This window comes from Vulpes lagopus, chromosome 3, assembly GCF_018345385.1.
Source record: "Vulpes lagopus strain Blue_001 chromosome 3, ASM1834538v1, whole genome shotgun sequence".
In the NCBI taxonomy this organism is placed as follows: domain Eukaryota; kingdom Metazoa; phylum Chordata; class Mammalia; order Carnivora; family Canidae; genus Vulpes; species Vulpes lagopus.
The window spans coordinates 51,115,814-51,130,005 of NC_054826.1; the positions used below are offsets into that span (position 1 = coordinate 51,115,814).

Consider the following 14,192-nt stretch of genomic DNA (forward strand, 5'->3'; position numbering starts at 1 on the left):
GTTGTGTCCAGCTTAGGACTCATGAAAATGCCACTATTAAGATCCTTATATGTATCTTTGGATGAGCATATAAACATATGTCTTTTGGGTCCATGCATTGGAGTAGAATCATTGCATTATAGGGGATATGGGTTCATTTTTAGCAGATACTGTCAAATGTTTTTTTTCCAAAATGGTAGTCCTGATTTACACTCTCTATGGTACTATGTGAAAGTTCTAGTAGTTCCATGGCCTCACCAATATTTAGTGTCCTAAATAATAATTATAATAATTATAATAGCAATATTATAATTATAATAACAATTATAATGATAATTTTCTGTCCTTTCCATTTTAGCCATTTTGGTGAGTATATAGTGGTTTGAATTATAATTTGCATTTCCCTGATGACTAGTGAGGTCTACCACCTTTTCATATGCTTACTAGCCATTTGGACAACCTCTTTCTTAAACTGCTTGTTCATGTCGCTGGAATTTGAGGAACAAGGTCTGCATTTCATTTTAGAAAGTCATCTCAGGCAGCTGAGTGGGGTGACCGGGATTATAGAAGCAGATTCTCTGGAACCTCTGGCTAACTCCAATGGCGTCTCACTTAGGCACAGAGCTTAAGCTACTTCCTCTTTAAATTCTTACAGCCTCCTTGAGAGGTCAGAATTGTCATCAACCTGTCAAAGATGAGGTGACCAGGCTAAGAGAGGGAAATGACTTGCCCAGGTTCTCATTGTTGGAGCTAAATGTAGAGCCCCAGCATGAGGGCTTTAGCCCTAGGTTCATTTCCTCATCAATCTCAGGCAGGAGCAGGAAGGCTGGGAAGGAATAGAAGAGAAAGGAACAGAAGGAAGGATAAACAGGGGAACCCATGTGGCTCATTTGGTTAAGGTTCTGACTTTTGATTTTGGCTCAGGTCACAATCTCAACATCATGAGATTGAGCGCCATGTGGAGCTCCACACTCAGCACAGAGTCTGCTTGAGATTCTCTGTTTCCCCCCCCCGCCCCTCCCCCTGCTTATGCCCTCTCTCTCTCAAAGAAAATAAATCTTAAAAAAAAAAAAAAAAGAAAGAAGAAAGGTAAAGAAACAGCTGTAAGAACATCTATCTCACTATTTTACACAAAAGGAAATTTTCTCTCCCTTTCTTCTCTTTCTCCCTCTTCCCTCCGCTCTCTCTGTGTCTCACCAAAAGCCCCAGCAGAGGTGAGTAGCCACCAGAAACCTAGTGACTCCCAACTCCATTATCATTTTAGATGTCCAGTGATATGAAGGGAGGAATTGGGCCAACCTGAGTTGCCTGGTCTGTCACCACTCACTCTCTGGCCCAGAACCAGTCACTTTACTTCCTTGGGCCTTAGACTCTTCCCTTGTTTTTTTGTTTATTTTAAAGATTTTATTTATTTATTCATGAGAGATACAGACAGAGAGGCAGAGACACAGGCAGAGGGAGAAGCAGGCTCCATGCAGGGAGCCCAATGTGGGACTCGATCCCGGGTCCCCAGGATCACACCCTGGGCTGAAGGCAGCGCTAAATCGCTGAGCCACCCGGGCTGCCCTTCATCTGTTTTAATAGTCCCTTCCTTGGAGCCTTATGGAGAAAGGCCAATGAGCCAGCATGGTGCCTGCTACAAAGCAGCCCCTGGTTCAGATGGCACATGCTCATTCCTTCCCTGGCCACTTCCAGGACTTGTGTGGCTCCATGTCCTGCCTCCAGCCCAGTCCTTTGGCTCTCTGCTCCCTCAGTAGCAGGGGCAGCATCCCTTCTGTCTCCTGCAGCTACAGCAGGCCTCTAGTGGTTTCCTCCCTGCCAGAGAGCAGGTGTGGCAGGGGCAGGCAGAGCATCCCTCCCCTAGGACCTCCCCGCAGCTGCCCTCACTCTGGCTGCCAGCCAGACAATTAGCCCCAGAAGGGCCTTTCTCTTCTCAAGGGCTCTCATCTCAGAGCCCAGACGCCTTTATTTTGGGAGCCTTGCCTGGCAAAGTGCTTTGTCAAGGCTACCTGCAAGCAACATCCCCACCCCCACCACACACGCACCGCACACTGCCAGCCATCCAGCTTCTTCTTCCATTCATGAATCCACTCAGCGTTTGGTGAACACCCCAGGCACACTGCTAGGCACTAGCAGACCCACAAGGTCCATATCCTCTTGGCAATGCCCCTATAGAGGGAGAGATAGATAAGAAACAAGAAGATGGACAGAATAAATAGGATCACTTTTGGATGGTGCTCCAGACTATGGATGGTGATGGCCAAAGTCATGATGGAGAGGGGCCACTGGTGGACCGCCCAGTCCCAGAACAGAGTGGGGCAACTCACAGGCCTGCTGCCTTCTCTGGTCTGGGCTCCTCGAGGGAAGGCTCACAGCAGAGCCACCACTGGTGGGGAGGTCCCCGGATGTGGCACAGGAAGGTTCTAGGTGCCACTCCCCCCAGCTGCCTTGTCCTTCCTTTCTGTCATTGTGGAGCCCTGCCAGCTCCTTCAGTTCCAGCAGCTCTCACAATTGGCTGGTCTCTCCCACCCCAGTCTGGTAGTGAGAGTGGCTACAGGGACTCTTCTTGACTCCCCAGCTACTCTCCACCCATCCCATGGGGTTTATCCTTCCAACCCTACCCGGTTCTGGGCAAACCAAGTCCTTTCCAGAGGGTTCCCTTACAAAACACCAGGAGTAAGGTCACCTGAACCCCAGTAAAAGCCAGCAGACCCTCCCAGATCTCCATACCCAGAGCATTCTCTCTGGCTTTCCAGCTCAGGCCTCCCCTTGACATGCTCTCTTTCACTTCCTCACTGACTCATTCTTCCTTTCTCTGTGCGTCTTTCTGTCTCTGTGTCTCATCTCAATTTTCCTCTGTCACCTTGTCACTCTGATTCACATCCTAAATGTACTTCTTATATGGACATTAATTTACTTCAAATATTTTTTTTTTTAAATGCATTGAACCCCTATTGCGTGCCAGGCATGGGGCAAGCAGCTCAGGTCTAATCAAGGATGAGTAAAGTACAGACCTCCCTGAAAGGGAGATGAGTCATGTACTGACATAAGTGAAAGAGGGAGGCTGAAAGTGACTGACGCTATGAAAGAGATGTTGACCAGGGCTGAAGAGCATCCAGGAGCAGGGATTCCCGGGGGCTTCATGGAGGAGGTGACTTTTCAGTAAGACCTTGAAACATAGTCATGTAATGGAATGTGGGCTGTGGGGAAGAAGGTCCTCTCCTGTGGACCAGTTCTTCAGTGTCCTCTCTGCACAAAACTGAAACCTACTCCCTAGCATCCTTCTTGTTTAATCTCCAAAGTATCCTTAATAAAACATGGGCTTTGGTGCCTGACAGACCTGGGCTGCATCCCACTGACTCAGCTCTTTGAGCTTTCATTTCACCATCTGTAAACAGATTTCTAGAGCTGTTGTGAAAATCAAATAAGACAAAGGATGTGAAAATGCTTTCCTACTGTTAATGAGATTCTTTACTGTTAATGAGGGCCCTTTTAACTGCAAGTGACAGAAACTTAACACAAAATGACTTAAAATAAAAAGAAAAGTCTAACATTGCTGGCATCTGGCACACCTGGATCCAGGGGTTCAAATGACGACTGCAAGACTTTCTATGTCTCTGGATTCTGCTCTCCTCTACACTGGCCTTTCTCTCAGGCAGGATCTCCCCCTCAGGGAGGCAACACAGCAACTACCTTTCTACAAACTGAGCAAGTCCAGTGGAAATAGGATGCCCAGCCCCAATGGTTCCAGCATAATTCTGGGACTGAATTTCAGTGGTCAGATCTGTAATCCACCCTGTAGCCAAGCCTGGATCACAAGCCCATCCCTGGAGCTGGTAATTACGTGAATCTCCCACTCAATCCATGAGGACAGTGAGAAGGAAAGGGGGAGGTGCTCTGGAAGAGGTGTTACACTATTACAAGAAGGAACAAGGAACACAGAGGAAAAGAAAGTTCACTCTTTCTTACCACTCAGGTCCAAAAACATCTCCAGCTTCTCCTCCAAAAAAGTCTCTGATCCCCCAGGACTATGTTGAGTAACCCCTTCTGTGCTCCTGCAGCATCTTACACTTCCCTTATCATCATCCTCATCACCTTTATTATCATTTTCTGTTTATTTGTCTGTCTCTTTCACAACAAAGTATTGGGAGGGCATACGCAGTGCCTGTCTTGTGTGTTGCTGTACCCTCAAAGTTGACAAATGCTACATACTTAGGAAATGGTGGGTGGATGGATGGATGGATGGATGAATAGATGGACGAATGGATCGATGGATGGATGGGTGGATGGGTGAGTGGTTGAATGTATGGATGATGGATGGATGATTAGATAGATGAATGAATGAGTGGGTAGATGGATGAATAGATAATGGATGGATGGATGGATGGATGGATGGACAGTTTGGAAGAAAACTGTGAGATCAGTTTGGGACATTCTAAGCCTAGGCTGTCTGTGAACACAGAAACAGAGCTATCCCTCAAGTCATTGACAGGTGGACCTGGAGTTCAGGAAAGAGGTCTGCGCTAGAAACAGAGGTTTAGGAGCCATTAGCATGGAGACTGTAATGGAGACCATGGGAGTGGATCAAGATCACCAAGAAGTGGGCAAAGTTGTGTAACCACTTGAACCCAGGGCTGTATAATGTCAAAGTCTGATCTCATTCCTTCATTCCAAGGCAACCTGGCCACTACTTGAGGTGGCCATACACGGTTAAAGTCTCTCCTTTCTCCCTACCCTTCCCCCTCCTCAAACCACTCAGCCAGAAGGGAGCAGCTGCCTGGGAGGACAGAGAGACAGATTATGTAAACTGTGATTGCCACCCACAGGAGGAGGAGGAGAGTGAATAGGTATTGAAATGCGCTTTCAATAATGCATGTCCTCCCCCGCAGAGGCCTGGGGCTTGGCTGCAGGGAGAAGAGCCTTAAAGGGACCGAGGCTCCCATCCCTAGTGGCAGCACCCACTGGCCCCTGGCCACACGGGTCTGTTGTCCACAATTGGAGGGCTCCATGGACATTGACCACAGGGGTCTCCAACCTCTCTCCGTCAAGGACACCTTTTTTTTTCCCCTCCCAGCCCCAGTGGATCTAAGTTTTTAAAGATTCTGTTTCCCAAATGCACTGCATTTAAGTCATGATTAATTCATTTTCCCCATTTTTTATTAATCAAAGACACTTAACTGCCAGTCAGAGCTTTGATCAGCAAGAAGTAAGCCATGAGGTGATATCGCTCCAACCCAAAGCTCAGAAATATGACAACACCATTAACCAGGCCTACCTTGCTACTGGAAAATGCCCTCTCTCCCTAGCCCCCACTCATTACTGTCTTCCCCCAGATTGGGAAGAGTGAGCCTGACCAGCACTCTCATTTCACAGAGAAGAAAACTGAGACCCAGAAAGGTGAATGGACTTGGCTGGGGTCACAGGGTCTGTGGGATCTGAAGGCTGAGACCTGACCTCTCTGGTTTCAAGTGACTTAGAATTTGACAATGTGATAGGTCATCCAAGGATTCTGAAAGTCCAGAGCAGGGCGGAGGTGGGGGGGGGCGGGGAGTCATCATAGCCAATACCTTCACTGTACCACTATTATGAGCCAGACGCAGTAGACATGTTTTCCCACTTTGTTCTCACACAACAGCCATGATCGGTGGGACTGTCATTCCCAATGAGCATGTGAGAAAACTGAGCATCAGAGAGGCTTCGTGGTTCATATAACCTACTGGGTCAGAAAGTGGAGGATCAGGATTCCAGCAGATTCTCATCGACTGTTTCACCTGACTGGCCTGGCTGGAATGAAGGGGAAGGGGTCATTTAGACCAGATTTGAAGTTCTTCTTACCACTTACCAGCTGTGTGAATTTGGCTAATGATCTTACATCTCAGGGCCTGCAGTCCCTCACCTGAGGAATGGGGATAGCCCCCTTGTTTCTAGAGTGGTTGCAGAGCATGAGAAGAGATGATGGGGTTCAGGCCCCCAGCCCAGAGCATGGCAATGGCATCCTCTTCCTCCCTTCACCCTCTTCCTTGTTAAAAAGCCTCCAAGCTGGCAGAAGCCAGGGTAAGAGATTTGATTGCTTATGTCTTTGGTTGTCTCCGGGCTGAGGATTAGGAGAACATTGCCCAGTTCTCCCTCTGTTATTAATTAAAGGGACTGTCCTCTTCTGGTCCAGTAATTCTAAGACATGAGCCAAGGATGGGATGAGACTCTCTCCTTCCAGCAGGAATGTGCTTTTGGTCATCACCATCTGCTTCTGCATCTGGTTTTATTGGCATTTGGACCAGGATACCTTGAAAATTCCCAACATCCTCCTGAAAACCCCATTGATTTCCTCAAAGCAGCCTATGAAAGTGGAGTAGAAATCTCAGCTCCCAGCAGCTAGAGGGGGTGACCTCCTGGACTTGTCGCTGTTGCTCCCCTGGACAAGGTGGAGGATGAATAACTGACTCTCTGGTCCCTCTCTCCCCTGGAAGTGGTTTTAAATGAGTAAGCACAAAAACACATGGCAAGTGGGGGGTGGTAGCACTAAGCAACTCCCTGGACATGATGCATGATGTATCAGAGGTCTGCGCTCCCTGCGCCAGGCGCTGGAATGAATGGGGCAGGGCTCCGCCCTCAAGGAGCTCCCAGAGGGTAGAAATGGACACAAAGACAGCCTAGGACCACTGGGCAATTTGAAGATGGTGATGGAAGGATGTGCAAGGTGCTGAGAGGATGCAGGGGTGGCTGGGTCGGAGTTGAATAGGGAGAGAGGCATGAGGAAGCTTCACAGAAGATGGACTCTTATGCTGAACCCACTGAGAAAAAGCCATTTCCAATAGTGGGACAGACAGAAAGATGGGGCCCTGTGATAGCATTTTAAGGAAGGTGAATGGATTGGATTTGGTGGCTGATTGGATGTGTGGATGAGAGACAGGAAGGACTCTCCCAGGATGCCACCCTGCTTTTTGGGCCCTACCAGTCCCTCTACTCCATGTAGGTGGGAAGAGAGAAGGCACTGGTGTGCATCCCCACCCAGGTTCCCAGGGAAGCTCAGAAAGGGAGGGCTTCCTGTTAGCTCTCTCTCTCTCAAAACCCGAAGAGAAACTTTGCCTCTTGCACTCTCCTACCGGTCAACATACTTGCAGTTGCAAGTGAAAGAAACTTGACTCAAAGGGTCTGGAGCAAAAGGGACAATTTATTGGTATACATGATGAGCGGCTCAAAGATGATTGGTTTCCACCACAGCTCAAATGATGAGAGCAGAGCTGTTTCTCTCCATGTCTTAGCTTTGCTTTCCAGTGTTAGTTTCATGTTCAGGCAAGTTCTCTTCTCACTGTGGCCCCTAGGCTCCAGACTTAGATCCTCTTAGCTTAGCAACCTGCCACACAAGAAGGCTTCCCCACAGCTCTAGCATAAATTCCAGAAAGAGTCTCATTGGCCTCTCTTGGTTCACATGCCCATCCTTGAGCCAATCACTGTAGCCAGAGGAATGGACAGCACTGAAAGATAAAACCCCTGTCACATGCCCTCTATTGGAGCCCCAGGTTGGGGGTTCAGTACTACCTAAAACCACATGGAGAGAGACTGGGGGAGGAGCAGTTCCAAAGGAAATTGATGCCATTATTAAAAGAAAGGGAGGGCAGCCAGGTGGCTCAGAGGTTTAGCACCGCCTTCAGCCCAGGGCCTGATCCTGGAGACCCAGGATCGAGTCCCACGTCTAGTCCCACGTCCAGTCCCACATCCAGTCCCACGTCCAGTCCCACGTCCGGGCTCCCTGCATGGAGCCTGCTTCTCCCTCTGCCTGTGTCTCTGTCTCTGTCTCTCTCTCTCTCTCTCTCTCTCTCTCTCCCCCTCATGAATAAATAAATAAAATCTTTTTTAAAAAATTAAAAAGAAAATAAAAGAAAGGGAAATGGATGCTTGGAATGCAAAACCACCAGTTAGCCTATGACCTCCTTTCCACAGTAGCCTGGGGCTGTCCAGAGTGGTTGCCATTCCTTCCCTTAGGCATCCCTGTCATGGTCTTAAACCCAGGACTGCTCAACACACCTCTAAGGTCCAGGAGGAGATGAATGAAGCAGGGACATGCACCTGACCTTTTATACATTCAAATAACCATCAACTGAACTTACCTATCCATTTGTATACTCATTCACCTCCTGTGTGTCCTGGCCAGCTCTAGCTGCTGTGGGTAACAGAAAGACCCAGACTCTCCCCCAAGGGGTTCACAGTCAGTAGAATCTATTTTAGGTATAATTCTCTGATAAAATAGTAGAGTCAGACTTACTCTCCAAAAAAAAAAAAAAAAAATACATTTCACTGCATATTTTTTTTCTGGCATTCAGATGCTTTTATTTGCTTTTAGATTAACTGCCCCACATGAAAGTCACAAATTGAAAAGGCCTTTAAAAATCCTCTTTACCTCTGAGTCAATTTTTTCTTCACTAGTAAAATTTCCTAATTGTTATTGCAGTATTGAACATCCTCAATGAGGCGGCCTGTGGTGTTTTCATCATTTATTCTTTGGAAATCTGGATCTGAATCCTGAGAAGGTGTGATGATCCTTTCACCAACCAAGAGGGTGAGGGTCTGGAATCTGTCCTGTTTGCACAGGGAGCTGCAAAATTGGGAGTCCTGACAATAGAAGACTTGGGACACGTGAACTCTGTTGATGACTATCTACCTGTGGAAGCAATGCATATTGATCCTGAGGGCTGAGGCTGGAGTGACTGGGAACAGATTTTCAGTTCAAGGTGAAAGAGAAATATTCAGAGCTATTACAAATTAAGAAGCTCCCACATAAGGTGGTGAGCTCCTTGTCCCGCAGGTGTGTAAACAGGCACTCTTGGGTGAGAGGTCGGACCAAATGATTTTTTTTTTTAAGACTTTATTTATTTATTCATGAGAGACACTGAGAAAGAGGCAGAAACACAGGCAGAGGGAGAAGCAGGCTCCATGCAGTGAGCCCAATATGGAACTGGATCTCAGGACCCTGGGATCACGATCTGAACCAAAGGCAGATGCTTAACCACTGAGCCATGCAGATGCCCCGGACCAAAGGATTTCAGTCTCCTCCATCCAAGAGATACTTGAACTATAGGTTGTAGTTCTGGCTCAGTCACTATCTTGCTGTGTGAACTATATTGCTTTGGTAAGCCCTGTCCCTCTCTGAGCCTCAGTGACCTAGATAACCCCATAGCTCCCGCCTGTTCTAAATGCTTCTCCTCAGGTTTCATGCCTGCCTCTGCACACTCAGATGATTTCTGTCCCATGCACATTTCGAGGCTCCCAAGCCTAAGTAAAGCAGCCCAGCAAGCCCTGAGGTGTGAGGCACCTTCTGTTCCTAGAGACACTGTGATTCATAGCCATGGGATGCCTCCCCCATCTGACAGGTGGAGACAGTGAGTTCTAGGGAAAGAAACCAGCCACTGAGACAAGATGCACCCACACACACCTGATTGGGTCCTTGCACTGCACCATCTCCTGGCCCCATGATTGGCCCGCAGTCCACAGATGATCTTGGGAACTGGCCTCACCTCGTGGGGTCAGGCAAAGGGCACACAAAGGCAGATGCAGATACCAACATCTGCAAGAGGTAGAAAGTTTGATTCCCACAGGTCTTTTCATGAATGGCCTTAAGACCTCTCTCATTTGATTTTTTACAGCAGCCCTGCAAAGGAGGCATTATCACTCCAGCTTGTCAGGGATATGAAGCTTGTCAGGCTGGTGATGGCCTGAGGCCAGCCCGCAAACAAACAGCAAAGAGGGCATTGGACCAGGCCCACCTGCCCACACCATGGTCCCTCCCCACAATGTTCAGAAACCTACTCTCTAGAAACAGGCATCTACTCCTTCTAGGAAGGTGCCCTTTTGCCAGGACAGTTGGCTAGAGCCCAACCACACCCTTAAGTCCCTCTGTCAGTGTTTGTCAAAGACAAAGAGAATTAGGTGGGCCTGGAGCTCCACCTGTCCTCTGAACTCTCCTGGGGGCTTTTGGAGAGACCATACTACCTCCAGGTTTCATCTGGCTGGGGTGGGGTGCTCACTTCGGCAGCACATATACTAAAATTGGCTGGGGTGGGTGCTTTCCGGCCATACACAGGCTGGACAAAGCATCTTCCACCACCTATCCTCCCTGAGACATGAGCAACAGAGTTCCAGTTGAAGACATGAGAGGCTGCATCTCATGCCCAAGGCTACACAGTCAGAAAGTCACAGAGCCAGAGATGAGGCCCAGACTCTTCACTCTTCAAAGTCAGTATGTTGATATGAATCTGTGTGTATGTGAGGATAACTGCCCCGAATTCCTGCCTAGGGCCCAAGGCCACAGGCTTCACAGATGTAAAGTTCAGCCCTGCGTCTCATCAGCTGCCAGCTCCCCCATCCCAGACCTGTCCTGAAGCCTGATTTCTGCACCATCAAAACTGCTAAGCTAGTACTTCTGTACACCACTAGCGTGGTGGTCCCCAGGACCTCCCTTCCAACACACACACACACACACACACACACACACACACACACACACACACACGGCTGCTTCCTGCACTGTGCTCTCTGGGGTTCTGAATGCAGAAATACATGGTTCCTGGTTATCCAGAAGAGAGGCACTGTAGGCAGAGGAGGCCAAAAAGAAAGACGGTAAGGCACAGCAGGCCTGGGGATGCCTACATGAACCAGGCCTCTCCTTATTTGGAGGGCAGTGAGGGCTTGGGGAGTAGAGGAGAGAGATGTCTGCACCTACCTTCTGTGGCTTAACTTTCACAACTCAAGAGGGAGAGGTGATTAGCCCCATTTTTCAATCAAAAACACTGATGCTCTGAGACATTAAGCAACTTGTCCCAGGTTACAAAGCCAGGGAGTGGCACAGCCCACGTATAAACCACTAAGTAGGTCACGCTGCCTCCAGAAGGTGCATAATGCTTCCACCCAGTAGGGCAGAGCCAGCAGCTGTCCTCTGGGAGGGGAAGGTTCAGCCATGAAGCCACCCCTGCCTGCCGCCCACCTCAAGCATTCAGCCACCTTAGGTATCTTCCTCCTAGCCACAGGTAACATGACACAACCAGGGAGTCAGGGCAGCGCTGGTGGTCTCTTGGGGGGACCATTGCACACAGCTCCATGGGTAGGCAAGGAACAAGTAAAATCCAATCTCTGGAGTCCTCATTCCCCAAGAGCTTTCCTGGGAGCAGTAGGAAGCTATTTTTAAAAGCAGCATCTACAGGCAGTAACCTGGAAGATGAGTCCCCAGCCCAATCCTCACCCCTGCAGACCACGGGTGGGGTTCACTCTGCTCACCTCTCAGCCAAGAAGCCAAGCAGCTACTCTGCCCAGCCCAAGCCTGAGAGAGAGGCCAGAGAGACATGCCACCTGCCAGAGCAGAGATACAGGTCTGCTTCAAATCCCCCACTGCAGCAGCTTAGATCCCCAAAGGGAATGTGTGTGCTTGTGCTCGCATACCTGCTGGTATCAATAAGACTGTGTGAGGATTGAAAAATCAAGTCTTTTGTATCTACAGGGATATGTGTACACAGGAGGCCAAGTGTCTCCATATCCTGTGCAAGTGTGACATTTAGGCACATGTGTGTCTCTGTGTCTCTAAAAGTCAGTATGTTGTTATGAATCTGTGTGTATGTGTACCTGGGCAGGCTGTGTGTGTTCCTGTGTGTGGCTGTGTGTACACAAGAGAGTTTACGTGTGTCTCTCAGTCTCTAAGAAACCCAGGAAATAAATGAATAAAACTTTAGAAGTGAGAGGAGCACCAGCTATCTCTACAGGACATTCTCTCCTCTCCCTAGTCCTCGAGTCACAGAGAAGTCAAAGCTCAGAGAGGTGAAGGGACTTAGCCCAGGTCAGGCAGTGGCAGAGAGAACTGGAGCCCAGTGTACTTCTTGGCTCTTAGAGCCCACCTACCCAGTCAGTAGCAGTAGCCTCCCTGCCACCATGCAAGTCAGATCAACTGGGTCCATCATCTCCATTGGCCTTTGAATTGGCTGGCTGCTGAGAAGGAGCAAGTATCCAGACACAAGTGCATTTGTTCTGGGCTCTGAGTGGAACATTCACTAGTTCAATACACCCTTGCTGTGGGGACATAGCATGACCTGAGCCTTCTAGTTCCAGAATCCCAGAGCCATGGAGATCCCAAGAGAGGCCAGACATAGTCCCTGCACTCAGGGAACCCACAGTCTGGCAGGAGGGCAGTCAGGCAAACCAAAAATCTATGACATAGGATTAAAAGTGTACAAAGGAGGCATGAACAGAATCTTGAAGGGCACTTGATTCTGCCCAGAGGGTTGAACAAAGCTAGTGAGAAGGTGACATTTGAATTCAGATTTAAGAAATAAGGAAGTATGTCAGATGAATTTCAAGCTGGGGCACAGCTTAATCAGAGGTATCTTAACCACTTCCTGATACTTTGTTCTAGAGAAATCCAACTCTTCCCTGGTCTTCCCATAATATTCTGCTTTGTCTGCCTTTCATATCTGTAGTCTGTGCTCCTGTTCTTTCCACCATCTGGAATTTATTCATTCCTTCAGCAAATGTGTCCTGGAGACCAAAATGGTACCTGGCCCCAAAAGTGGTACAGGAGGTACAGATGGCAATCAGGCATAGCCTCCATCTGAGGGCAGGAGAGGGTAGTGGGTGAGAGTCAACCACCCATGGAGCCTTATGTTCTGTGTGCCTGGCCCTGTGCCCAGTGCAGCAAGGGACAAGAAGACTGTGGGAAAGGAGAAGGAAGCTCTTAAGTGCCTTGCTCTGCAGGCAGGAGTCTTCACAATACAGAAAGGTATGTCATCATGGCCCCATTTTCAGAAAAGAAAGCTGAGACTCAGAGAGATGAACTAACTTATTCAGAGTTGAGTCAGATGTGTAGTGGGGGGATAAAGGGGACATGGCTTGACCCCCTCAGTCTTCCACACCTTCCAGGTAAGCCTCTCTGCCCAGAACTCTTTGCTGCTCGGACCAACAGAAGGAAGCATGTACTAAGAGGATCCAACGAGGTCACACACATGAATCTGCTTGCTCCAGAGGAAGCCTTCCTTAACATTAGCTAAGAAAAAATGACTAGGCTCCATTGCATGTCAGTTATGACATTTTTGAGGTTTTTGAAATCTCACTTGCGACTGAATCTTCATAATCCACCCTGTGATTAGGAATCGCCACATCCAGTTTACAGACGAAAAGCACTGCCTACTACAGATGTAGAGATGAGTAAAACAGTCCTTGCTCTCAGGGTCAGGGTCAAGAAATATGAACACACAGTAAGCCTCTAGGAAATGGTAGGACTCCTTTCCCAACAGGGAAGGCTTCCTTGAGGAGGGGACATCTAAGCTGAGACCTGAGAATGAGTCAGAGTTAGGCAGGCAAATGGAAAGAGGAAGGAATGGAAAGCAATAAAACAAAGCCCTGAGCCCAAAGCCCAAATCTCATTCTGTGGGTTCTTAGAAGCCTTGGTTTAACACATCCATTAGATCAGTGAGGTCAGGAAAGGTTTGGCAACAAGGATTTGGGGTGGGGTTGGGAGGCTGGAGAGGTGATAGCTGAACCCACATCCAAAGTCAGTTGGTCCCCAGGCTGGAGGGGCCTCTCTCTGCCCCTGCCTGCCATGGTCTAGCCCTGCTTTGGAAACTCCCTTCCACAGACCTTGCGCTGTGCTACTGCCTGCCTTCTGCTGCTGAAACTCCAGTTTCCCTGTCTCTTGTCTCTTTTCCTGGTAAGCTGTGGACCCATCTCATCTGGAAGCCCAGGCATCTGTAGGGCCCTTGTCTCCAGCCCCCATCGTGGCCCAACACTCCTCCCTGGAGCACAGTTTCAGCACCAGATTTCACCAGATTTAGGGGTGAATCCTAAAACACTTTCCAAATAGCATCCTGGCATGTAACTGAGCTGGAGGGGAGTGGTTGGATTTGGAGTCAGGAAGACCTGCCTCTGCATGCCAGCCCTGCAGTTTCCATAGCTCGGCAAGTCACTATTCTCCTGTGGGCTTCAGTGTGCATGCAAACAGTGACACCGACCACACAGAATTACTGTGAGGATTCAAATGAGAATAAGCCCATGAGAGCTCCTGTAAACTATTCAGAGGTGTGTACACATAGGTGGTTACTGTTGCTATGGCTGTGGGCATGAATAGCAATAAATGTTCATTCACTCATTGAGGGTCTGTCAAGGGCCCATGTGCCAGGCTCTGTGCTCAGAGCTGAAATCTAACAATGAACGGAGTAGATGTAGGGTCTGCCATCTAG

At 48.6% G+C, this 14,192-nt stretch overlaps 1 protein-coding gene across 7 annotated transcripts in view; it reads left to right on the forward strand.

The window, feature by feature from the left end:
- The window catches only part of CPLX2 (complexin 2), an 84,114-nt gene that overhangs the window by 22,083 nt on the left and 47,839 nt on the right, over window positions 1-14,192 (forward strand). Inside the window, exon 3 of one of the 7 annotated variants that reach the window (XM_041750016.1) lies at window positions 8,429-8,884. The exons of the other annotated variants lie outside the window; for them this stretch is intronic. Within the exon in view, the coding sequence (XP_041605950.1) occupies window positions 8,429-8,496 (68 nt within the window). The 3' untranslated portion in view covers window positions 8,497-8,884. Of the gene's footprint in view, window positions 1-8,428; window positions 8,885-14,192 lie in introns of those variants that run through there. 7 annotated transcript variants of the gene reach the window in all.